Source organism: Orbicella faveolata, unplaced genomic scaffold (assembly GCF_042242905.1).
Source record: "Orbicella faveolata isolate gen_17 unplaced genomic scaffold, um_ofav_v1 contig_3, whole genome shotgun sequence".
In the NCBI taxonomy this organism is placed as follows: domain Eukaryota; kingdom Metazoa; phylum Cnidaria; class Anthozoa; order Scleractinia; family Merulinidae; genus Orbicella; species Orbicella faveolata.
In genome coordinates, this window is record NW_028301558.1 from 18,217,052 (window position 1) to 18,242,500 (window position 25,449).

Genomic DNA, 25,449 nt, shown 5'->3' on the forward strand with positions numbered 1-25,449 from the left:
TTAGAATTAGGTCACCTAAGGGTATCTTTGGGCAAAATATGAGCGATTTGTCAAACGGGACGTTGACCGGCGTTTCTCGATCCTAACAGTCAGCCATTCTTAACACTTTAGAAGATGCCTTTGGAAGAACAAAAACGATGAATGATCTTCGTCACTTTAATAATTTCAAGGAACATTCAAATTTCGTCGCTAATAACTAAAATAACAAACCTGATGTCTGCGATCAACGAGCCATCTGTTTCCATTTATCTCAGCATGCCGAGAACGAAACCAAATCTCCTAAGAGGTGATTTTGATTAGCCTGTGAACACAGACGGATTTTGGTGGGGTATTTAAAATTATTTAGATTTATGAGGGTAATGATGGTGCAAACAAAATGCAAACTGAACAACGCTGAGGTATTCCTCAGGTGTTCTATATTTAGAGCAAAGAAATTTGAAACAAAAAGTACCACGAAGAAACAAGAGAACTTGAAAAATGGCAAAGTGAGATTTTGCCTGATTGCGCGCGTTCGTAAAAGGTCGACTGAATATTAGCAGGAAGAATACAACAGCAGCCAATGTTCACCTCAGCGAATCTCTTCCAGATAACTCTGGTCGAAGACTAACCATATGATCGTAGATATAATATATTACTTTCGCAGTCTGCTTATATCTTTTTTTTTTTTTACGAGTTTTAGTTTCCAAACTTATTTCGTAACCGCATTAATCCTCGAAGGAGCAAAGACAGTCTGGCATCAAAAGAACTAGACACGGCATTTTATAAATTTGAGTGAACAGCTCGAATTCATACGATAGGCTTTCGCAAGTGGAGGAACAAAATTATGAAGTTGAAATTAAAAAGTCGATTTTCTTTGCAAACTCTTCTCCTGAAGCTATCGTTCATTTAGTTCAAAAGGCATTGTTTACTTGTAAAATAAATTATAATAAAGTTTCCATATAACGCGCGCTCTGATTGGCTGAAACAGCGTGCTTTATCAGAGAACAGAGCACGGGTTGATGACGGTAAGTTGGCTTTCAAATTTTTGCTTCGGAATTTTGACAAATTTAACCCAAATTAAACATCCCCTGTGACTCAGACAAACGCAATGGAAACGAGCTGTTTGTCTGCAGTAAATATGGCTCACAGAGACCATTGTTAGCAACAGTAGTGTTAAAACTGTACTAAAATAACAAGTTTTGCTAGATTCCCGCCGACAAAACACGGAGTAGCGAAATAGACAAATTCTCAACCTAAACAGTGCTTCGATAAAAGACATTATATTTGTTACGAAAGCAGAAATTATACTTAAGAAGTAAAACAACGACAGAAAACAACAATTGAACTGTCTCTGTTTATGATGAGAAGGTTTATTTTTGTAAAAATGCTCAACTGCTCAAACAACATTTACATGCAGTGTAGTAACGCTCGTTCTCCGGTCATCTCAGTGAAGTGAACCGACGAGTGGTCAGTGCAAAGCTTGCTCTGATATTCTCTTCTGTGCTCGGAGTAGAACCAGTTGAGCGGTTTAGTCTTTCTAACTTCTACGCTAGTTCGGGCAATCTTGCTGCATGCGGCTACAAGCCGTAAATAACTGTATAGCTCCTTTCAAATTCAACTCGGCTTTCATCCGCAAGCTTTGAGCTCCTCGTTTGGTAATTTCCACTGGAAAAGTGCATGTTTTCATGGATCACAATACGGCCGGATTCCTCTGGACTGTAGACTTTTACCTGCCTATCGATCCGTCTTTAAAAATTAACTAAAAAGCGAACTTTGAAGGCATCGTTCATCTCTCGAAAGCTGCTCGAACTACTCGAAACTGAAAGCAGAGCTGAAGTCCAGTTTGTGATTGACAGCTGTCGCTTCGTTAGCCAATCAAATTATTTGAACAATTCTAACAAAGATTGTGATTGGCTTATTTTAGCGTGTTTTATCAGAGAACAGTGCACGGCTGACGTCACTTTTACTCGTTTGGAAAATAAAGTTTGGTTTGAAAATTCAGCCGAATGCGTGGGGAAATTATCGGATTCTTTATCCCAAAACAAATAAAGAAGCCTCGACTGTGCTCTGCTCTGTTGTAAAGCACTTAGGAAGCGGTAGAGCACTCAAGAAGTAGGGAAAACCACTCGACAACGTCTCGTGTTTTCCCCTACACTTCTTTCCTGCTCTACCGCTTCCTGCGTGCTTTACAACAGAACAGAGCACAGTCGAGGCTTTTTTATTTGTTAAACAGAAATTACACCCGTATGTTCGCTCTCCAGAATTTTGTGGCAACGCGTTAAAATTAGACCTGAGTGAATAAGCCAATCAAATGGGAGCATTGGTCGTCCGTTGGGATTTGTGATTGACAGGCTTAACACCTCAGCCTCGTTATATAGGATCGCTCCGTGTTTAAATAGTGCCGGTCCCAAGAAAATACCCGGATGGATAATACTCGTCCGTGAAAATATTTCTGTAAACAAGCGGTTCATTAAATTTGGCTTTCACGACTTCAATTCATCTAAAAAAGTTGAAAATAATTCAGTATGATTTTTGAACTGGCTCGCGGAAGAAAATGTAGTGGTGAACAACAAAGACAGTAGAGAGTTTATGTCAGTCGGAACTATCGGTCTGATAGTTACCCCTTGAAAATTTGATGTTCATAAGGCTAGCATATTTGACCTCGAAGCTTCACTTCTCGGGCAAATATTTGTTTTAAGAACATCAGATTTCCGCAGGGCAACTATCAGCCGATGGTTCCTCGACAGAAACACTCTATTGTTTAAGTAGTGTGCATTGGCTGGAAGTCTTCATAATGGTAACGTTTTCACATTTCTCCAAACGTTTCGACGAGGATTAACGAATGCCGCTGGACACTTCACTTCCTAAGAACACTCAAGAAAGTTGTGCCCGTCATGCGACTTAAAAAGAATCTCAGAATTTTTCGGTGAACTGATGAGCGCGTGCAAACTGCTGCAAGTTTAATTTCAAACGACATTTCGTTCCGTGCCCAAAATTAGGGAGTAACCAGGACGGCGACGCCGAGGACAACGTCGATTAAAAAATGACTTTATATTTTACCTACGAATCTCGCGATACTCTAAAGTCATTTACTTTGTTTATCAGTGACAAAACTTTCACACAACTGAATCTGAGACACAGCGATAGACTTGAAATAAAATTTAAAAAAAATAGCCGTCGTGGTTCACGTTCTCCAGACAACGCAGAATTTGGTCATTTCACGTTGTTGTTTTGCCGAGGACGGTAAAGAAATGTACCAAGAATTATAACGCACGTGCACAGCCATTGTTCTCCTAATTAAATCTTTTGTTTAACGACGTTCCCGTTGCCATTGCCGTCGTGGTTTTCTAAACTCCCTAATAGCGAAAGCGCGAAGCATAGAAATCGAGAGCATACATTATAACTGTTTATTATATATTTTTTTTTTTCACAGGAACAGTTTTGTTCAGCAGCAAATCTGGCTCTGGTGGTGGAGCTATTGAATTAGTCGCTGAAAACGGAATCCTGACCGTTGGTAGGAGTTTCAGAATTTTAATTTTCGATTCCAAAACAGTATTTTTTTTAAATTTGTGAGCTTACAGCAGGAAATTAAATTAAATTAAATTAAATTAAAAGAAACCCAAATTAAACGTGTAATTTAAGGTGGCTCTATTTAGTTTTAGGATTGCACGCGCGCATGGGACGAAAGCTCAAGTAATCTGCGCGCGCTGAAAGGAAAACGTAAGTGTTTTTCGATTTTTATGACGTCAACATACGCACAAAGAGCAAAACTGACAGTGAATTTCCTCGCGCTTCCTTCGGTAATTTTTTTTTTAAATTTGGTCGGTTGTAACCACATACAATTCCTATAAAATACCCTATTTTTGTTAAAATCTGTCAGAACTAATCTAATATATTTAGAAGAATGACAAATTACAGGATATTGGAAAAACCGTCTGAACAACCTTGACTATTTACCAATTCAAAATGTCAGGCAATATCATTTCCATGATGTGGCAAAGTATGAAACAATTTCACCGAAGGAAAGTATAAATATTAAGGAGTTTAGGCCAAAATGAGGAATATATCTCCCTGTCATTAGATGAGATGTTGCCATGGTAACGGCCTTAATCCGAAAATTGACAACGAAAAAGTTAGCCTTATTTTAACAGTACCCATACTGGTAAATCTCTACAGGGAAAACTTTAAGAGAAGTCAACTAAGTTTCCTTTTCTAACTCGCGCTCTATAGGGAGGGTGTTCGTAAATACTCTAGGGAGCCACTTTAAGCCCAAATTTTACGATAACTGCCGAAATTCTCGCTCGCTCATTGGCTAATTTTTATTGTCAATAAGCGGACAGACACATGAATTTATAATTTATGCGATGCGTCAACGAGCGAGAGCGGGACAATTTGACAATTTGTTATCGTAAAAAACAAATTGACGTCAGTTTTTCATGCGTCTGTCCTGTTATTGACAATGACTCGTCATAACATTGTCAAAGTAGTCGCCTAGTGGATCCGCAGCTACTTTGACAATGTTAGGACGAAATTCCAGATCAATAACAGGACAGACGCATGAAAAACTGACGTCAATTTGTTAAATCGACCATCTGTTCCTCCGACAAGCAAGGTAATCTGTTAGCCGCTTTGCTTTAACCAGCACTCCACGTGCTGGACCTAGTCTTGGTTTGCCTTTCCTCTCAGGTTTCGTCCACACTCCGCCCGACGAATTTGAAAACGGAAGTTTCACTGTGAGGACGTCGCATCAAATGTTTTCCGTCCACACCACGCCGGAGGAATTTAAAAACGCAACAATCAGCGGTCATTTTGGATTTGTGTTTGAGGAAAACTCGGTCAGGGAAATCACGTGATTATCGTGACGTCATCGTTTTGGAAAAGCTCCGTTTTCAAAATGTTTTCCGTCCACACTAAAACACAGAGTCAGCGTTTTCAAATTTCTCCGGTTTGAAGAGCGTTTCGAAAAGCTCTGTGTTGGTGACGTATTAGTGTGGACGGTAGACCTAACCGTAGAAATAAAGCTGCGTTTTCAAATTCCTCCGGTGTAGTGGGGACGCTGCCTCATTTGTGCAAATAAATGGCGTCAAAGATCACTCGTTGTTTAGGAAAAGCTGTGTGCGCATAACCAGCCGAACTATTAAAAATACTTGGCTACCTGAGCGGCGTAAAATGTCCGGCAATTGATGTACAACAACAACAATGATTAATTGACACTCCCCTGATGGTGCTTTACAGTGACAATACAAGAGAGCTAAACTAATTGAGTTAAAAGAAGTGGTTTTATAATTCAATTAAAAGGGAAAGAATGCGATAAATATTGACAATAATCAAACAACATACAACGATTCATTATACAACAAATACTAAAATGTAGTGACATACCATCATGACATGCTATTTAAATGACGTGACGTGTTATGTATGCTGTGACGTGACGTGCTATGTACCGGTTCTTTACTGACCTCAGCCCTGAAAGTACTTTAGTTCGTTTTTGATGAAACCGGTTCACACTCGAGCAATGAACTCAAAACTAGCATTGGCATATGGAGGGGTTTAGGGCGAAATTTCCTGTTGAAAAGGTTTACTTCTATTCCAGATGCTCCAATTAAAGCAGACGGTTACTCAAGTAGTAACACAAGTGACGATCACTGTGCAGGAGGTAGTTCAGGTGGACTGATAAGACTACAAGGAAATAAGGTGAGATATACTGAGAGAAAATGAGGTGATATATACTGTATACAAATCAAGAGAACAGGAACTAAACTAGAGTGAGACCCTTGTGACCCAACAGAATCTAAAGTGAGTTATATTTAGATCCGTTAACATTGTCTTGAGATCAGTTTCAGTTTGGCCTGAAGTACTGGGATGTAGAAACGACATTTACAAAACATAAGCTGCTTTAGAGCATTGTCCGATACAAAACTATGGAGCGTTAAATGTAACTCGTAGATGTCTCTCGGGTGTTTTTCGCGTCATCTTTTGTTTGAGAATATTGAAAATTGTACTGTTTTCTCTTTAGTTAGCCACATTGAGGCCCATTAATTTTAGGCCGGGTCTCACATAGGTGAAGGGAAGGGGTCGTTTTATTAGAGGCGTGGTGGTGTGGAGGTGAAATAGGAAGATTCAGTGGAGCTTATTCAAGTAAGCCTCTGGAAATTGCGCTGTCATTATATGATTAATTACAAACTCAAAATCAAACGCTTATTACAATTGACATAAAAACTGTTGTGGGATGAGCTGGAAACTGGAAAAGCAGAAATTTGTTAGACGGAGAAATGGGGTAAATGGAGAGTAATTGCAAATTTCTATGTACCTTCGTTTGTTTAGGTGATCATAGGAAGTAACGGACGATTATCGGCAGCTGGTGGGGACAGCGGTTACAGTTTGAATCATTCTCATTACTGTGGGGGTGGAGGAGGGGGTGGAGTTATCCAAGTGTTTTCGCTCACTGATAATACAAACTATATAGCCAACAGTACAATCAGTACGCGGCCTGGACTCGGAATACAGGATGGCGAGGAAGGGTTGGAGCAAGTCGCTGGTGAGTATAATTGATATCGGATTGTGAATTCTACTAAGATGATAATAATGATAATGATAATGATAATGATAATGATAATGATAATGATAATGATAATGACAATGATAATGATGATATACTAATACTAATGATAATAATAATCATCATCATCTTATTACTTGTATAGCGCAAAATTCATTAAAATATATGATCTGATGCGCGTTACAAAAATCTGAAACAAATTAAATCTAAGAAAAATACGCTTGCTTAAAAAGGTGTGCTTTCAGTTCTCTCTTAAAAGTATTAATATTGTCCACTGCCCTGGGGCTAGGTGGCAAAGTATTCTACAGAGCTGGTGCGGCCACAGAGAAAGCTCTGTCACTGGTTGTTTTCGCAGATTTTATTGCAGGCCGAGCTAACATATCGGTATCATTAGATCGTCAATCGTATATTAGATGTTCTTTAAGAGATAACAGATCTCTGAGATAAACTGGCGCTAGGTGGTGTATAGCCTTAAAAGTCATTAATAATCCTAAATTTAACGGGCAGCCAATGAAGATCTATCATCACAGGTGTGATTCAGTTGCGAATAGCGTGGGGTGTTTGCCAGTAGCCTGGCGGCGGCGTTTTGAACGCGTTGTAACTTACGAATATGGATGGCTGGTAAACCATATAATATGGCATTACAGTAGTCAACCCTGCTAATAACTAGAGCTTGTACTAAAGTCTTTGCACAAGGGAAGCTACTTTCTAATACGCCTGATATTATATAATGAGTAAAAAGCTGATTGACATGTCTTATTTATACGGTTGTCAAAATGGCTAAGGGTGTAACGGTAAATTCCGCGCTGCCTTTATCTTGATTTCTATAATATTTGAAGTGTCTCTGGATTACGTACTAATGCATCGCTAGTGATTAACCACCGATAGAATTGTAAACTCTGTTGAAGAAGACGCTCTGAAGGAAAAGCGTATCACTCCACCACTGGATCGCGGTGCGCGCTCATGAATGATATTTCGTGCGTGCGAGTTCAAAGCGCACGCATGATCACGAGGAGAGCGTCCTTCCTCGCGCGTAGCTCGCACGTCTCTCCTTCCTAGGCTTGCCTTTGTTGTCGCTGCACCCATCCCCAACAATTCAGCATGCCTTTCAGTATAAAGTCTAGAGGAATGCATCCCTCCTCAGAAATTCACCGCGCTTCCTTCAAAAATGCGAACCGACGTCTGTAATGAAGTTTTAAACACTAAACATCGCGGCTGGGTAAGGCTTTCTTAAACACTGAATCTAGAACCTGGGTCGAGATTACAGAAATTCAGTATAATGTGTCTATCTTTTTATAGAAGGCTGTTCGGAAACCGAAGCGGTCAAGTGAAGGCTGGTGTAACATCTGATTAATTAAAATCAACTGAATGGAAACGTGAGCCACCACCGAGGAGTCGCATTCGGTGTAGCCTGCGTAGCTGGTGGTTTAGTTAGTTGGTTGGGGTAGAGAACCTAAAAGAGCATGATCCGTCAACTTGCTCGATCGCGGACTCTACCCCAGCTAAACCGCCAGCTACACTTTTTACCCCGAAATTAAAACCGCCCAGATTATCAAAACACCTTCTTTGTGAAATAATTCGATAACATCAACGCGACTGGGAACCGATAATTAAACAAGTAACATTGGCTTTTCCGCCAATTTTCTTAAATACTCTTTCTTGCTACTTGAAAACAGAAATATAAAACAATAACACAAACAAGTATGTTCAGTGAATATTCGTTTAGTCGGGATCGATTAACCACAGGTTGTTTAATTATTTTGGACAATTACTGGTGTAATATTAGCCACCGATATATTAACTATCAATTGATAAGCGCGCCACTTTTTCGCGCGGCATTTCGATCGAGTGTTCCGCGCAGTGCAGTCATCATTCCGTTTCAAGTGTACAACACACGTCGACTTGACTGAATTAAAAATTGGTAGGTTTTGAACGAAGAAGATTTGGCTCAACGTTTCGAAATTACAGAGATAACGCTTTATTTCGCATCTTTCCGAAGGAGTTTAACAGGAATCGTCTTTTCGAATTCAAGTGCTGTTGACATGAACCTGACCAGAGACAAATGTATTGAGCCGAAAATGCGACTTTTTGGTTGCCTCAACCCGTGGGCCGTGGACCGTGGATATTCAATAAGTCGAAGCGAATTATTCGACCAAAGCTACTTGGCCAGCGACTCTATCCTGCGCAATCACTGTCCGAGGACGAAATGGCGCAAGTTCAAGTTGTGCTGACATTAGGTCAAGAATGAAGCCAAGAAGAACGTCAGCGAAGTATAGGGCCTTCTGATTGTCGAAAATCCCATATTCAGGAAGCCATTGTGGGCAGAATGTACCAGAGAGTAACAATCTAATGGCCAGGCCACCATATTAATTTTGTAACAATCGTGGGTAGAAGACACCTGAGGTTACAATCTAACAGTCACGCCATATTAACTTTGTAACAATCGTGGGTAGAAGATACCCGAGGTTACAATCTAATAGTCACGCCATCATGTTAACTCATATTGTTACTCTCTGGTACATTCTGCCCACAATGGCTGCCTGGATATGGGATTTTGGATACCCAGAAGGCTCTGCAGCCCGCTAACGTTCTTCTTGGCTCCATTTTGACCTCATGTCAACATAACTTGAACTCGTCATTTCGTCGTAGAACAGTGATCGCGCAGGGTATAATCGTTGGCCGGTAGCTGGAATAATTCGCTTTGACTTATTAACTTTCGCGCAGGGGAGAAACGCTGGCGATTGATCTCAGAAGGTACCCAGAAAGGTAGATACTTTTCATTTGCTGGGAATGTAACGGTGTTTAATGTGCAGATAACCAGAGCATAAAAAATTGTTTTCCGAAAACAAAGCGGGCAAAAACAAAGAATGTTAGTGGAAAACAAGAGTGGCACGTGATTCGTTGTGGCATGCGTTGATGATACACAATTAATGATCTGAAAACGGACAGTGCTGTTATGGAGAAACGAGGGAAAAGTGTCGCATTTATTTCAAGCAAAAAATCCCGGTCCTGAATCTGCGCATTTAAAACACTCTACAAAGGCGGCTACTCAGTTTGGGCTGGAATCCGGAAAACCATCTGCGAAAAGCAATATAGTCTCCAGCATTTCTTGCCCAAAAGGTACAGGGAATGTTGTTTGTGAACATCGTCGTGGTAAAAAGGGCTTTGAAAAATTCGCCCGACGAGCGACTGGCCATTAAAGAAATTCCGCGTATTCTATTGTCGATTGTCAGGGACGAAAGCAATTAGCCATTGTTTTCGGCAGCCCTTTACTTCCTGTAGAGTTTGTACTCATATATCTAAAGAATGCGAAGACATTGTTGTGTTTATAAACCGCTAAGAGTGCAGTGGACCTATAAAAAATTAGTGTTTTGTACATTCTAGTGTTTGATCTTTTACGTTTTATCCAACATCAAGCACTATCTGAGCTACCGAAAATTCACTGAGCTTTGTGACCTGATGGAGAGATGCGAAGACAGTTTGCTTCACTGTAAAAGCACTAAACATTAACTACTAGTTCCGGTTTCTCGCTATGAAGATAACTAGTTGGGAAATTGTAAGATAAATTCTTTAGACTTGGGTTGCTGTTGCAATGATTATTTGCAGCGCTCTTCTTTTTAAGCGCCGCTTTCCGGAAAGATGTTAGACCTTCGCGTCACATAGTTTGCGTTCCCGCGAAAAATTACCGCCAGCTTTATTAGCAACCAGAAATTATTTTCTTCTTGAATTGTAATCGTCTGTCGACGTGGGGAAGGAGAAGCTAAACTTACTTTTCCTCCCCCGCAATGAGTTGTAATCCTCAATGTCACCTACAATGTAATTAAAATAACACCTCAGCCCTTCTCTTGATCTGCAAGGTGCCAAGTAGACTTTCTAAAAGTCCTTTCCAATAATTCTTCCCTGGCCTGTTGGTTTCGCCGTTGGAAAGGACTTTTCCCACTTGCAGCGCGCCAATTTTACGTAAATACACATTAAACAATAAACAAACAAGTACTGACTATACGTCATGACGTCGCGCGCGATCAACGACACAACTCGCAGAGCAAATGTATGCTGAGTTCAAAAATCTTTTTCATTTAGCGTTTGTTCTGGGATATATTTAAGGATATGAATTTTATGGAAGCAATTGAATATGGTCTATCCAACTTAATTGCAAGACTTTGAAAGAAGGACAGAGAAAAGCAGTGGAAGGCTATTTATCCGACCAATACGTGTTTGTTTTACGCACGGACGCGATCTGAGCTCTTGCGTGATCCGGATCGTTTGAGAGAATTAATTAAGTTTGGACCTTTCGAAGAAGAACAGAGCCGTTCTTGCAGTTTGTGTAATTGTTGCACTTTTAGTTGCTTTAATAAATGACCAAGTTTCTTCTCTACAAAGAAAGGGCATCGCAGCAACTTTGCCTCGGCCGTTTAACGGTGTTGAAAGCAGTCGTCAGGGGCACCCAACGACCGTTTTCTCTCAAATGCTTTTAAACGCTGTTTTAGGCTATCTGGAGTACTTTTAAAGCTCTGCAGGTTAATTTTAGCTTGCGCTAAAAAATTTTTATCTGTTCGGTTATTCTAGGGGAACTTGGGTATTGTCGAATTTATTAGGGCTTTTTTGTCCATTCCCCGAAAACCTTAGGTCTTATCGCCTTTCCGAAAATGATAGCTGACCTTTTTTCGGTACCCAAAACAACATTTTTTTACGATCCGAAAACAACAGACATTAAATTTCTCATATCACGAAAGTTCAAGGAGGCAATTCTCTTCAGAAAATCAGAGGCGATTAAAGGACTTCCGAACAGATAATTTACCGAAACCATTCGTTGGGTGCCCCTGAGTCGTCGATCGATAAAGGACATTTTGGGAACAGCGCTTTTTCTCTGCCGTTCGTTGCGACTTCGATTCTCAATGTTATTTAATCAAGAGAGCTTTACAGAATTAAAGTTCTCCCGACTTATTTCGCCTTCTTTAGTTAATTCAGATTCTTGTCGCTACAAGCTAGATCTACATAAGTTTATAGCATTTGTCAGGCAGCTCTCTGTTCGATAGCTGGTTAATCTAGACTAAAATAATTCTCGATCGGTTTAAACACGGTTTTGTCTTTTCAGGAGTTATTACTCAGTGGGACAGCTTTTGCCGTTTGTCAGTTGCTGACTACATACTGCGCTGTACACAAATAAATTTATTTGAGTCAGGGAACAGTACTCGTACACTCGTAAACGTTTTGATGAAAATCATTTTCTCCTTTCGGGACGATCGCGCGCGGAGCACATGAAAAGTGAGAAATGTCAATCATGTTTTTCGCGCCAAAAATTTACGCTCTGATTCACATTCGCGCAAGTGAAATAAGTCGACCACTCGCGACTTACGTCGCTCGCGCTCACCCTCGCGACTTCGTCGCTCAAAGATTACCCTCTCGCTACTCGAGGAAGATAAATAAGTCAAGGATTAAGAATAGGTCGACTTGTGTGAAGTCTAGGTGCCAAGCAACGACGTCAAGTTACTTATGCAAATGAGCTACGGGCGCATTCAATGCGCCCGTAGCTTATCTTTTACCAGGAACTTATTCTATTATTAAGTGAAGGTGAACGAAATACCCCGTATCCTTCACGTGCACAGTAAAAGCCAAATATTTTTCTCCCCGATAATCCATTTTTAGTGATTACTGGAGGTAAATGCCTACATGCTAAACTAGGAAGCATTTCGTCTTGTTATGCTTCTGGGGTGGCTAAATTAGCGGGAAGCAAACAAAATGTTTTGCTGCCCCGGCGCCTAAACGTGGACACATTGTCTCGGAAAACAAAGGGTCACGTATGTCCATTATATTAAACTGACTCCCGAAGAAGTCTGGGAAAGAATTTTTGCACATTTTCGTCGATTTGCTTTTGTAATACTTTTGTGATACGATATTTCTCTGACATCTGCACATCATTTTGACTATAAGCCACTTCCCTTTTGTCCCTGTTCATGAAATCTTCATGAGCTACATCCCACGAACAGGCTCTGTTTTCATACAAGGTAATGAGTAACTCTATCTCCTCGTCCTTCCAATTCCTTTCCTTTTTTTCCCTTTCCCTTTTCCATGACCTGCTTGTGGCTCTTCTTCTTCTACTTCGCCGTCAGCTTTTGTTCCGACGCGCACCATTTCTGGGAAACAGTTTTTAATGAGGAGCACTGGTGGCGAAATTGCGAAACATATCTTTCGAAAGCAAAATTTGTGTCCGGGATACAAAAATGTTTTCAACTGAGGCAAAAACTTTTAGGTGTCTCTGAGCAGCAAAATTTGTTTCCGCAACATATGTTTCCCGCACGATTAAGCCTAGAAACATTTGCCTCCGCTACAATGTCTCCGCAACAATTTTTCCTGGTTTAGCGGGGTCTTAACACAAAAAATACCGAGATGATATCGTAAGTACCGCTCATACATTGCAGTACGCTGTCTGTGGATTCGTGGCCTCCCATTATTGTCTTTCAATCTTTATCACATCGTTTCCGTTGTTCATGCTGGTAAAATTTATCGAAAGGCAACTTCATTTAACACGTGACCCGTGCATGATCAATGGAAAAGTTCGCAGATGAATTCAGCCCGTCAGTGAATCTTCTCGTTCCACTTTTTTGTCTGTCATGTGCAAACGATAGGATCTTTGGAACTCAGCATTCTTTTCAGTATGCTTCTTCTCCTCTATGTGATTTTACAGCCAAGAATGTTTGAAGTAGGAGAGGTAGAATTATAAACGTACTGTTGACATGTCGAGCCGAGAATGATCGAAACAAGCCAGCGAACTTCGATCTCGCCTAGAAGCCCTTGCACAGCATGGCGTATCTTCTAATGTGCCGCGAGATGTTTGAGACTGATTGTGGTTTTGCTATTCAGATTTTACACTGCTGCCAGATATTGGAAACACTTTGAGAGATTTAGATCAATAAATCAAGGAGTTTTGTTCCGTAGTCTTAGGATTTGGTCGTATGTATGCAAACCTAGCTGGAAGCTCTTCAAGAATTCGATCTTAATACCCCGTGACTGCACATGTTGATAGCAGGACGCCCGAGGTTAGCGCGTGTGGTTGAACAGTCAAAAAGTGCGTCAAAAGATAAAACAAATACACGATTTGCACCCCGTTAGCGACAAGTGAATGTCATCGACCTCCCAGACCACAGTGTCTAGGTGTTGTCAAAACGTATTTTTCTGAATTACGACTGCATGAACGCATGATAAGAGTCGAATCTTGAGGATTTCCACCATAAAACATGCTGCGTAATGGTTTCTTTCTCGTTGCCCTGACGTTGGGCTATGTTGGATGCATCTGGAGCTGGGATCTTATGTTAAGTAAGTATTATTTTTCCATGTGAGGTTATCATTTCAACACATTCTTTAAACCTCGAGAATTTGCGCTGTGGCGCAGAAACTGATTAGCCCCAACATTCAGAATAGCAATTTGGAACTTTTAAAACAAGGAGCGATTGCTTTGTAAACCTGTGTGATGTGTGATTTTGGCGAAAACGTAGTTCATGTGATGTGAATTTGGCGGCCGGTTTCAATAAGGAACTCTATTTCTCAGCATGATGTAAGTCTAAAATGTCTGTTCATTAAGCTCGATCTCCTTTGAATGAAACCGTCCAGCAATTTATGCACTCGTGACTTGATTTTGCGAGATTTTTGACCCGGGGATGGGTACTCTCGATCTCAGTAAAATCGGGTGGGAATGTGCAGCCCACTTCCCAAAACCCCTACCCCCTAAGGCCAAAATCTGTGATTTTCCTACCTATTTATGACTAGACCAAAAATTTGATGCCCTTTTTAAGACCTGACCCTTAAATCAATATCCTGTTTCAGACCTGTCTTAAAATTAGTTTTCTAATTCAGACCGATGTTAAAGGCATAATGAAGGGCTCTCGTTGATGGTTTTATCGATAATGCTGAAAAAGTAGCTTCTTCTAAAAAGCATACCGAATTCAAGACTACATTGCGGAGTGCAAAAACCATACCCTATTTGAGACCAAAATGGCCAAAATCAATACCCTATTTATGACCACTAGTCATAAAAATGGTCATAAAAATGGTCATAAAACGTTTGAAACGTTTGAGACGTTTCGAAAACCATACCCTTTAGGGCCGCACATACCTATATAGTCCATATAACGGAGTATCCCCCCGGTTTTTTATTTCTTCTCCTTACCAATCATCGGAAATTTCTCTGAATTTGAGCTCTCGACCAAGCATCTACCGGTAAATCAAGACAATATACTTCTAGTTGCAACTTTTAGTATAAGCTTTTTATTTATTACTATAATAAGAAATACGATTTCGGTTACTCTGTACAACAGATGAAATGGTTATGTTACGGACGTTTTAGTAGTCTAGATATTTATTGTGCTAGCACCGGCCGGTATGACTGATGCGTACATGGAAATGAATTCTCATTGTTTGATAGATATTGGCAGAAGATCAATGTTTCTTTTCTCAGAAGAAGTCAGCTATGACAAAAATGAACCCGATCCCTGAAGCCGCCAAAGGCTATCGTCAAAATATCTTGGTGCAATTGGGTCAGGTACCGTTATTCCTGAACCAGAACTAAAGACTACTTATTTACGTCTTTTACGCCACCGAAAATGTCCATATAATAATGTTTCAAAGTTTCAGTTCGATTATAACCGAAAATCGTTTTTCTAATGCCCGTGTAGAAAAGTTCGGGATTTCTGTTGTTAGATAAATACTGTGTAATTACGCTCAGTGAATCTGGTAACTCCAGTGTACTGACTTCATTAGAGTTTCTTTAGTTTATTTTTCCTCGCTACCAAATTTAAGGGCCGTCTACAAAAATCCGTATGTAGTACGCAAGTTTTAGCAGGTTTCTCTTGGGGTAATGCGTGCGGATTTTCTCTTTTTTATTTTCTTTGTATTCAGCAGTGAGAGAAATTAATAAACGCAGGATTCCGTAACGTTTCGGAAAGTCAATTTAGCTAAAACAAGGTGGATATGAAAAAGGGTAGAAGTCAGTGTTACTCGAGAGTTCTCCAGTCCGCTAAGTAAAAAGCCAATAGCTTCTGTAAATGACTAAGAAAATTACCTTACTGTGATTGGCTGAGAGCAGGCCAATTTAGCGTTAATTTTTGATTTGCAGTACAAATTAACAAGCGCGCGTTGGTAAAATTTCGGAGACAATTTTATGTCACTCGTGGTGTAAATCTCGCATTCATACGATTACCTATACTAATTGAATTTTTACACGCTATCAGATTATATTGATATGATGGTCACTAAGTAGTTTGATGACCTCTCTACACAAATAGAACATTATCTGACAAAAATCTCTTTTCCATATGTCGAGCAATCTCTGGAAGCGATGGAAACAAAGATATAAATTGCTGATAATAGTTATAGAGGGGTATTGAAAGCGAGATAAGCTTTCAATCCCCCGAAAAATTTATGGCAGGCTTATTATATCATTCAGTCTCAGCAGATGCACAGTAATTTACTCTTTTGCTGTATATTGTTCGGGGAATGGTTTCAAGGCTCAGCGCGTGCGCTGTTTTTTGCATTAGCCCATTCTATTCAATGTTTACGAAGCAATCGAAAGTCGAGCTTATGGGTCTTGCGGGAAATTTATCTTTAGGAAAGGCGATTAAAGATTGTGACGAAAATTCAATTGACCAGGGTAAAGATTAAGGTAAAGATTATGCGTTCAAGATATCTATTTACGCGTGACAGTTGACGAGGGCCCTGCTTCGTCAGTTGACGAGCGCTTAACCCGAGTCACCTATCACGTATCGATTTAAGACAAGAACTGACGTAGAGAAGTATAATTAAAAAATATATATTGGGTCACTTGTCACCTAGTTCTACACAAACTGCCAACTTCTCTCAAACTACTTAACAATTAGACTAAATGAGCTCGAGATTTCTATCAGGCATAGAAATCGAGATCAAGTAATCTAATTGCTTTAAATTAGTATAGATCTACTTGTCGTTCAAAGCGTTGTTTAAATCCACTTCACAAGAAGAAAGAAAAGAAACAGCTGTCATTTTGTTGACAACCGCACACTGCTTGGCTACTCACTATCTATCACAGAGTAGATAGTGAGTAGCGTAGCCAATAAGAGAACGGCATTCGTGATAGAACGCTAGTAGATTTATACTAAGAGCGAATAGTGAGCTTGGGGCAGCCGAGTTGACTAGTATTTTCCATCGCCGTTAACATCCCCCCCTCTCTCTTCGGCCCTAGCATTTCTGTCAGATTCGTTGACAAGATGGAGAGAGGCATCGTGAAAGAAACGATTAATTTAGTTGTTGTTGATGCTTTTGCCTCGAGGTTTTTTGGCGTTTTTCTCCTTTAAGGTGGTCTGACTTGTATGGAGATTAAAGTCTCTTTTGCTGACCATCCTTATGCAACCTCTCTGTAATTTTTTTCTTGTATAGTATTTTATGTAGTTTTTGTATTACTTTGGACCATTAAGTTATAAATGAATAAAAAATAGTTAAGCGTCTTACCCAGCAGAAAGAAAAACATTCGGATAGGGCTCGAATCAGGCTCCAGAAGAATAATAATGTATGTTCTGTGTGCAATGTAACCCGTGCTATATTATTGAGAAAAATAATAATAAAAATAAATGATTGTTTACAACAGGCGTCTTTCTTTGTTATTGTTTTCTTTTTTTTCTTTTCTTTTTGGCAGTGTACTTCGACAGAGATATGGACTTGGTTATCAACACTTCCTCATGTAAAATGACTTGGGCTTCTGACTACGAATACCTAGGCACTGTTGAGGACCGAATATTCAACGTAACCACAGACGAAGGCAAAGAAATGACGGAGGATTTCGAAGTCTGCAAAATCGAATTTACTTCGTCGATATTTATTGGGCCAAGAGTGCGCGTAAAATTCAGTGGACATCTAGCACTTTCTTTAATCAGCACACATGGGAATATCGAAATCAATTCGCCGTTAAACATCAGTGGGTTTGAATTGTCGGTAAGCTCAAGTGTTGGAGGCTACGTGAAGACTTCAGGCGATGGCTCAGATGCAGGTAGGGCTAATATGAAACTTTCTTTAACAATTACTGTCAGAAAACACGAGTCGAATTTGCGAACTCAAGCTAAAAGAAGTACAGTTCTATCAAGTTTTATAGTTCACCACTAAATTCGACATGATTTTTGAACTGGCGCGCGGAAGAAAACTTAGTGGTGAACAATAAAAGCAATAGAGTGTTTATGTCTCGGAACTATCGGTCTGATAGTTGCCTCTTGGAAATTTGATGTTCTTAAAACTAACATATTTCTTTTAAGAACATCAAATTTCCGCGGGCAACTATCAGCTGATAGTTCCTCGACAGAGACACTCTATTATTTAAATAGAAATACGTTTTCCTACCAATAAGCGTGCGTATTTTCGTCGCGCTAATTTCCAAAATGCGGTAACGCCGTTTCAAAATTGTGTTTAGTTTTATTTAGAAAATAGTCCAAAGAAAACACGCACGCGACAATTAACCTAGTCTAAAATTAACCTTGCTACTTGTCATTAGTTTCCTCCTGTTTATCCAGCAACTCTATAATATGATACAAAACTAACACAAGACATTGCTTCACCCAGAATGATCAAGAAAGCCTCTAATCTAACCTATTTTCGATGTATGCCTCCTGGTGACAACGTGTTTGTTGCTCGGTATATGTAAATCTGCAGATTAAAGAGCAGGAAGTAATGATTGTTTCGTTTCACATTCAGGCCCTGCAAATGTCTCAAACTGCAGCTCACCTGACTTGTACGGACATGATTTTGACGCGCTCTTAGGAGGAAGTGTATGTTCATTTTGTAAGTAGCAAAAAAAGTCTTATTTGCTGTTTTCACAGAACTTAAACAAGCAGTATTTTCTAGAAAACGCATTAAGCTCGAAGAGAAATGACTGTGAAGTCGACTGCTCCTGAGCTGTTCTTTTGATTAATCCTGTGCATTCCCCCGCGGCCGGGGGGAAGGGGGGGGGGGGGGAGGGGGAGGTCCCCAAAGTCTCCAAGAGTTTTTGCCGGGGTGTCGGGCCCGAATCTTGAAACCTATACCCTATTTAAGACCAACACTAGTGATTTTCCATACCCCATTTCAGACCTGAGTGAAAAATCGGTACTCATTTTAAACCTCCAAAACTAGTACACGGATCTAATATAAAACCGCAGCTAACCTTTAATGGCCTCCGTTTGCGTGAACAGTTGTGAAGGGCTGCAAATTTGCCAATGTTGATGCCGAAAAGAATAGTCCCTTGTAAACAAAATACCTAATGGCAAGGCAGAGTGACAAAGATAACCTATTTCAGACCGAAATGGTCAAAATCTACACCCTTCTTCACACCAAAACCCCTCAAAAGCCATACTTTTTGATGCCGCACATGCCTATAAAACCCATATAAGGGACTATCCCCCTCCCCCAGAATGCATCTTCAAGGCTGGTTTCCACATGATCATTATCGGCGATGCAAGAACGATTCGCGATCGTAGCGATCTTATGGAAACCACATTCCAGCGATTGCAACGATCGTAAAATAATTAAATGATAACCTTTAGTTACCCTCGGCAGCGTTTATAGTGGGGCCGAGCAAACAACTAAACCAAATAATTCAAATTGAACACAGCATTGTTAAGAATCCCAACTGGCCAGCGACAAACCAGTTGGCTATTTACAAGCGTGACCGAGGGGCTACCGAAAAACAACTCCAGGTAGTGGTCAGAGCGGAACTTGAACCCGGGACCGCTAGAATGCGAGTTCGACGCGCTGATCACTCGGCCACGCTGCCTCCTCCAGCGATCGTTAGTTCTACCGATCTCAGCGATCCTAACGACCATATTGAAACTGGTAGTCGTAGGGATCGCTCAGAACTTTTGATGTAGCGATCGCAGTGATCTCATGGAGACTGACCAGCCTTTAGTCCCCTTTCAATATTATCTCATATTTTTACACACTAAGTACGCAAAAAACTGAACTAACCAAACGTTTTGTCCTCAAATGCAGCGTATGGGAACCATCAAATAACTGCGGTTGGAGGCGGGGCCTTGGAGTTGAGAGCAAGGAATGGAGCGATTGTCATAGGTATAAATATAACGATTATAATTATTTTCTTCAAGTTCGCTCCTGTCTATATGGTCTTATCATTCGCTTTATAAGTTACTTCTTATAACAAGCCTCCTGATCTGAGAAAGAAGTAAGTTTTGTTGATACCACACATGGCGGGAGAAAGGAAAATCTAAGTAGCCGACAGGAGCAAACCTATGACTTACAGTGCATCAGTAAGAGCTCCTGAGCAACAGGCGAGCTAGGTCATGTGCCCTGTATGGTGAAGGGAACTTCAAGGAGAAAAGCTTGCTGTGTGGAGATGAACAAAGAAAAAACGACAATTTTTATACCCGGTACAATGGAATGAGAACGATTTGGTCAATTCTGCTGGCCCTGATTGTTATTTTTCAGTTTTCACTGCCTATGGTTTTCAAAGTTTATGCTTAAGGCTCGCATGCCGTTAATCACACTTAATAAGATAACTGTTTTTTAGTTATAACTACAAGTGTTTCACTTCTGAAGCCTGTGGTTGTTGTAAACTGTTTTATTTCTTCTAATTCAAACTTCCTCTTCGCGCAAATATTGATACTGACAGTAACATATGTCTTCGCTGCAAACGTTCTTTCTGGTTGAGCACTGAGTATTCTTGTTCGCGTATCCAGCGGCCATCTTTGAGTCGCAAAACTAGAGACAAGCGAAGAAAAGAAAAGGTTATTTTTCTTGCTTATGATTCAGTCACACTGCCTCTCCCCAGGACACGTTTTTATTCACTGAGTTCAGATGGTAATCATCGGATCAAACTGCGCTTGCTCGCAATCGTGCGAGCGAGGGAGGGAGCGAGTGTTTGTAATTACTCCCACGCTACTTAAAATCTGAGACTCTGTGCCAACCTGAGACAAAAAAGCACACAGAAGCTGGTTTTGAACCAAGAACTAATTATAATAGTACATTGTTCATGCTTTACATTTTCGTTCTAGCTTCTACCATCTCAGCGGATGGGTATTCCTCAGACACTGCCAGGGTTGGCGCCATGGGAGGCACTATCCGGTTAGACGCTAACAAGGTGTGTTATTCATTGCCATATGTGAAGGAACCACTTAACTGGTGAAATAGACTAGGCTTGTGATTGATCAAGGCTGGTTGGTGTTTCTCTGTACTAATGCTATACTTGACAATTCAGCGGAAGTATTAAGAGACGTCCAGTTAAGCAATACCAAACTGTTTACATACATAATAGTGAAAATCTTTTCATAAAAGATGAACTGCTTGTAAATTACCGTCACGTTGTTTAAATTGCTTAGTATGCAACTCAACTTCATAGAACCGTTTCATTAATTGTGACTAAGTTGTATTCCTTTGAATTAGTCTTAATAACTTCGTTTGAGAGTAAGAATTTTTTCGAATTATCAACTTTAAAACGAGGTTAGCAAGGCTAATCTATCAAGAATTTACAATCGGCAGCCATTTATGAAAAGATTTACATGGATAGATTTACATTTATTAGATTTACATAAGAATTTTTATTCAGAATGCTTTTTGCTAATCTGAATGGTTGTAACAGTTTGTTATTATTGTTGTTGTTCTTAGAAAAATCTTTCCTTATCAGGTCATTTTGCAAAGAAAGGGCCTTTTGACAGCTCGAGGATGGCAGGCCGGTGGTGGTGTGATCCAGATATGGAGTGACGAGGACATGGAAGGAATCTGTGACTCAAAATTTGACGTAACTGGTAACACACTTGGTCTTGTCAACATCCTTGGTGAGTATTGAGAAGCCTTTGGCCATGGTGTAAATACATCACTTATTTACTGAGATTGACGCTGAGGCAAGACCCAGAAGACTCATAACACTTAGGCTCGATTACTAGCCGCTGTTCGGGGAAAGGAGCCTGCTCTAGTCCCCCGAAGGAGGATCTTCGGGACCGGACCCGAGAAAGCGGCGGAAATCGAGCCTACATAACACTATACTATCTGTGACTCTAGGCGACCTTTGCTACCATTTCAAGTTCAAGTATAAGTTCTCTACGAGCAAATAATCACCGAGTGGAAGCGAACTCGGGATGTGCCATCGCTCTAATAAATGGAACAAAACGTCTAGTTCGATCTTTCAAAATAATCTAGTTTTCTTCTATCAGGCAAATGATCAATTGAATTTATTCCTCCAAGATCTGATGCAAAGAAATCAGTTCAGTTTTCAAACATGTAGACTACTCAAACGAAATTCTTCTCTTTTATTTCTTTCTGTTGCTTTAGTTCAGTATCTCTCGCCTATGGCCCGTGTTCCCACAACATTTCTCGTTCTCCCAAAACGCGAAATATTGTTCCATTTCTTATTTGTTCATTCTTTTCAGTTTCCACCGCGAACACGTTTCAAGTGCAGTATATTCAGCAAGGAATCTTAGAGATCGATACGACCAATGCCAGATGGATGCACAAGTTGTCTTCAAATTCGTCCATGTTATATTCGTATTACGGTAAAATAGAATCAAGGGAGATACCAGCTCTCAACATTCAATATAAAGTCGCGAAATTTGAGTTCCAGACACCGATTCTCATCAACGGCTCTGCAGAGGTTAAGTTGTCGGGTTCACACTCGCTATCTGTGTCCAGCGATGAGGGTATCTACATCGGTGTGGATGTTGTAGTGGGAAAACCAAAAGTGAACGAGGACAAATCTGTCGGTGGATATTGCGTCCGGGGTTCACGTGCTCCAGGTAATACGCTTTACTTATGAACTGTAACAATAACTAGAACTTCACCAACAATCTGCGACCTCAGGTCTGTTAAGTTAGGGCCAACAAGTATTAAACTCCTTGCAGTCTTGTTTTTCTCTCTAAACCATAGCAGGGATTAGGAGGCCGAACGTTTCAGACTAGAAGCGACTGGGACGAGACTTGAGCGCAGCACTTGTCTCGCCCCCACTCCTATCCGTCCTTTGCGTTCGTGTCAGGGGCGTAGCTAGGGAGGGGGGTCCTGGGGTGGCCGTAACCCCCCCTTTTGTAGGCCTTTTTTTAAGCGAACAACCTACAACAGGTGGCAAAAACGACATGACAATCTGGTGAGTAGCCTCACTTTGACACAGTGTGACCCTCCCTTTACAAACTCCTGGCTACGCCCCTGCGTGTTAACACTCTTCTAATCCTAAGAGAAAAGACCGGTTTCCAGCAGTCTTCGCTGAGTATCTTTATCTTTTTTTTCTCATAATACAATATCAAAGGACATCAAATTTTGCAGTCGTTATAAAACAGCCATAAGATAAGTGGTGAGTGGGCACTTGGGACAGAACTGTTAAGGCTTCCAGATCCGCGACCTTGGTGCACGGACAATGAATGAAAGGCACTGATAGATGATAATATATTGACGCAACAATCTCGATAGTTCTGATTTCCATGATGATTTGTATTAGTTCCCGGGGCACACTTTCAATTTACTTTTGTAACTCATGGTAGCTAACCTAACCTTAGCCAAAATGCTGAGAATGCTGAGACCACCTATTAAGAATTTCTTTGCGCAACTGACAAGGAGTTCGCCTTTGAGGAAACAATATCGGCACATATTTTTTCTTTGCTCTCAAAACTTTGTAGGCCTAAAGCTACAGGACTAGATAACATTTCAGCTAAATTGTTAAGGGAGTGCCCTGATTTAATTGCAGAGTCTCTCACTTATATATTTACTCAATCCCTGTTAACTGGTATTTTTCCTGATGAGTGGAAGTCTGCTAGGGTTACCCCATTGTATATGAATCGATTTTCTTTTTCATCCCGTCCTTAGTGAAATATTCTAAATGTGCTGCTTGAATTTTGTTTCTCAGAAGGACTTGGGCCCGGAAGAGGACGGACTGGTACCAATGCTGGCGCTGGGCATGGTGGGAAGGGTGGCTTATTGTTTGAGGATGGTAATGGAACAATTTATGGCAGAACGTACGGAATACGTCATGATATAGAACTTATTGGTGGAAGTACAGGTAAATATGCAGTTTTATGAAACGGTCAACACTTTTGCTTACAGTTCACCTAGGGTTGGATATGAGAGGTTCAAGGCCAGGGCTTGATATTTGAAAGAGCGCTTCATCACAATTTACAAACAACACATCTCGAAAAGATTGGCCAATCTTCTTGAGTTTGTCATGCGCAATCCTTCGTGATTTTCTCAGTTGTGACAATTCTTGTTTATTTTCCGTTTAACATTGCTACTTTGACATTAATCTACCATGAACACTGTATTATTCTGAAGATTCTTTGAATTAAAAAAAAAAATTTGTACAACGGAAAAAAAAAAAAACTCTGGATGTGACATAACTTCGTCGACTAAAAGCTAGATCTTTTGCGGGTTGTGTCACTGATGAAGCCCCTCAATGGAATGGTCATAGCCTGTTAGTCTTGAGTATGCGGTACAGAAGCTTAGGAAGAGATTCAAATTATTTCAGTAATGTTTAGGGCTGAGGACAAGCACGGTTCTCGTGGGCTTCTCTTTGCTAATTTTTATTTTGTTAACCACAGGAACAGCGAATTGCTCGTCAAATGATTGTAAGTGTCAACAACAAGCAAGCAAGCAAACACATAAACAAACAAACGAGCAAATAAGGAAACAAACTCTATTTTCGTAGTCACCTTGTTTTAAAATCCTCAGAATCTTCCCAGTTTTATGTAGTTTGCATATAAGGTTTTCACAATAACAACTCATCGTCTAACAAACATTTTACTATTAACAGTGAAAACTGGATGGTAGGCAGAACTAAGGTTACAATAAGAAATTCGAAACGCTTTGTGTTTGAGCCGTAACTGTCTTGATTGAAAAAAACTAGCTGGTACCACGTTTGCGGGTTTAGATTCTTGGTAGAAGAGCAGCTATCTGCGGTCCATATGCGGATTTCGACTAGAACAAATTTCTCAAGACTGTCATCTTCTTTTCGGGAATTTCGAAATTAAGGTTGAAGAAAACTCGAATTTTGCAGTTTTTAAACCCAAATTGACCATGAAAAATACTGCGTTATTAGCTTATTCGCATTCACTCTTACCTCAACTTCTTGCGCAGACATATAACCCACGCTTGCGCGCGCAAGTCAAGCATATTCCTTGACACTCGAGTTTGCTCGCAATCTTTGTTTTTCTGTTTATTTGCTGCCGTCTTTTTTAGGTACCGCAAAGAACTCACCAGAGTTTGTGGTGGCGTGGGGTGGAGGAGCTATTGAAATTCACACAAAGAAGAACTTAACGATCAGTAAGTATTTGACATGACTCTAGTCTCATTTAATACCGTTTAATGAGCGGTCACGCTACACCTCCAACAAGAACAATAACAATTATAGCACTTGAAGAATTTTGACGTTGACAGTGACTGAAGAACCAACGTCACTTTTTGAAAAGATTGAGGATGGTAAAGGGGCGCGCGGAGAGGGGGGGGGGGGGGGGGTAAGGGGAGAAGGGGAATGGGTAGAGAGAGTGGGCAACAGCCCCAGTGTGTGGTCTGGCCTGTTCACATGATTGTATTTACAGATTCGGTGTGTACATGTAGTAATAGATCATGAAAGGACTGTAAGTGGCTGCCATAGGCGCCTTTACTAGCTGACTTCCAATTTCACCACTGAGGTGACTTGAGAACGTAGTTGTACTTATACAAACGGAAAACGTGCGAAACACATGCATTACCCTCACCAATGCCATAATTTGTTAATTCTTCTGCGTTTGTGCAAGTATTATTGGTTTTCGTTTTTAGTTGTTAAACTTTCCTAACTTGATGTAAGACGTAAACCTCTTCCTTATAATGATAATAAAAATCTTTATACAGAGGGTTCACTTCACCTAAAACAGGGTATTCTGTGAGGCCCTGTGAATCTTGGGTCTGTCGTGTTCACCATCTTTGAACCGTAATTGAGAGATTTTGTGTACACG

At 40.4% G+C, this 25,449-nt stretch overlaps 1 protein-coding gene across 3 annotated transcripts in view; it reads left to right on the forward strand.

Annotated features, from left to right (window-relative positions):
• Positions 1-25,449, forward strand: part of LOC110057446 (uncharacterized) — a 67,515-nt gene that overhangs the window by 11,452 nt on the left and 30,614 nt on the right. For 2 of the 3 annotated variants that reach the window (XM_089298352.1, XM_089298350.1), the window contains exons 5-16: positions 3,413-3,493; positions 5,576-5,676; positions 6,307-6,520; positions 17,202-17,552; positions 18,248-18,334; positions 19,520-19,597; positions 20,539-20,624; positions 21,168-21,318; positions 21,910-22,272; positions 23,370-23,522; positions 24,058-24,084; positions 24,695-24,778. In XM_089298352.1, the coding sequence (XP_089154478.1) occupies positions 3,413-3,493; positions 5,576-5,676; positions 6,307-6,520; positions 17,202-17,552; positions 18,248-18,334; positions 19,520-19,597; positions 20,539-20,624; positions 21,168-21,318; positions 21,910-22,272; positions 23,370-23,522; positions 24,058-24,084; positions 24,695-24,778 (1,776 nt within the window). The remainder of the gene's footprint in view (positions 1-3,412; positions 3,494-5,575; positions 5,677-6,306; positions 6,521-17,201; positions 17,553-18,247; positions 18,335-19,519; positions 19,598-20,538; positions 20,625-21,167; positions 21,319-21,909; positions 22,273-23,369; positions 23,523-24,057; positions 24,085-24,694; positions 24,779-25,449) is intronic. The other variant, XM_089298351.1, reaches the window with a different exon arrangement.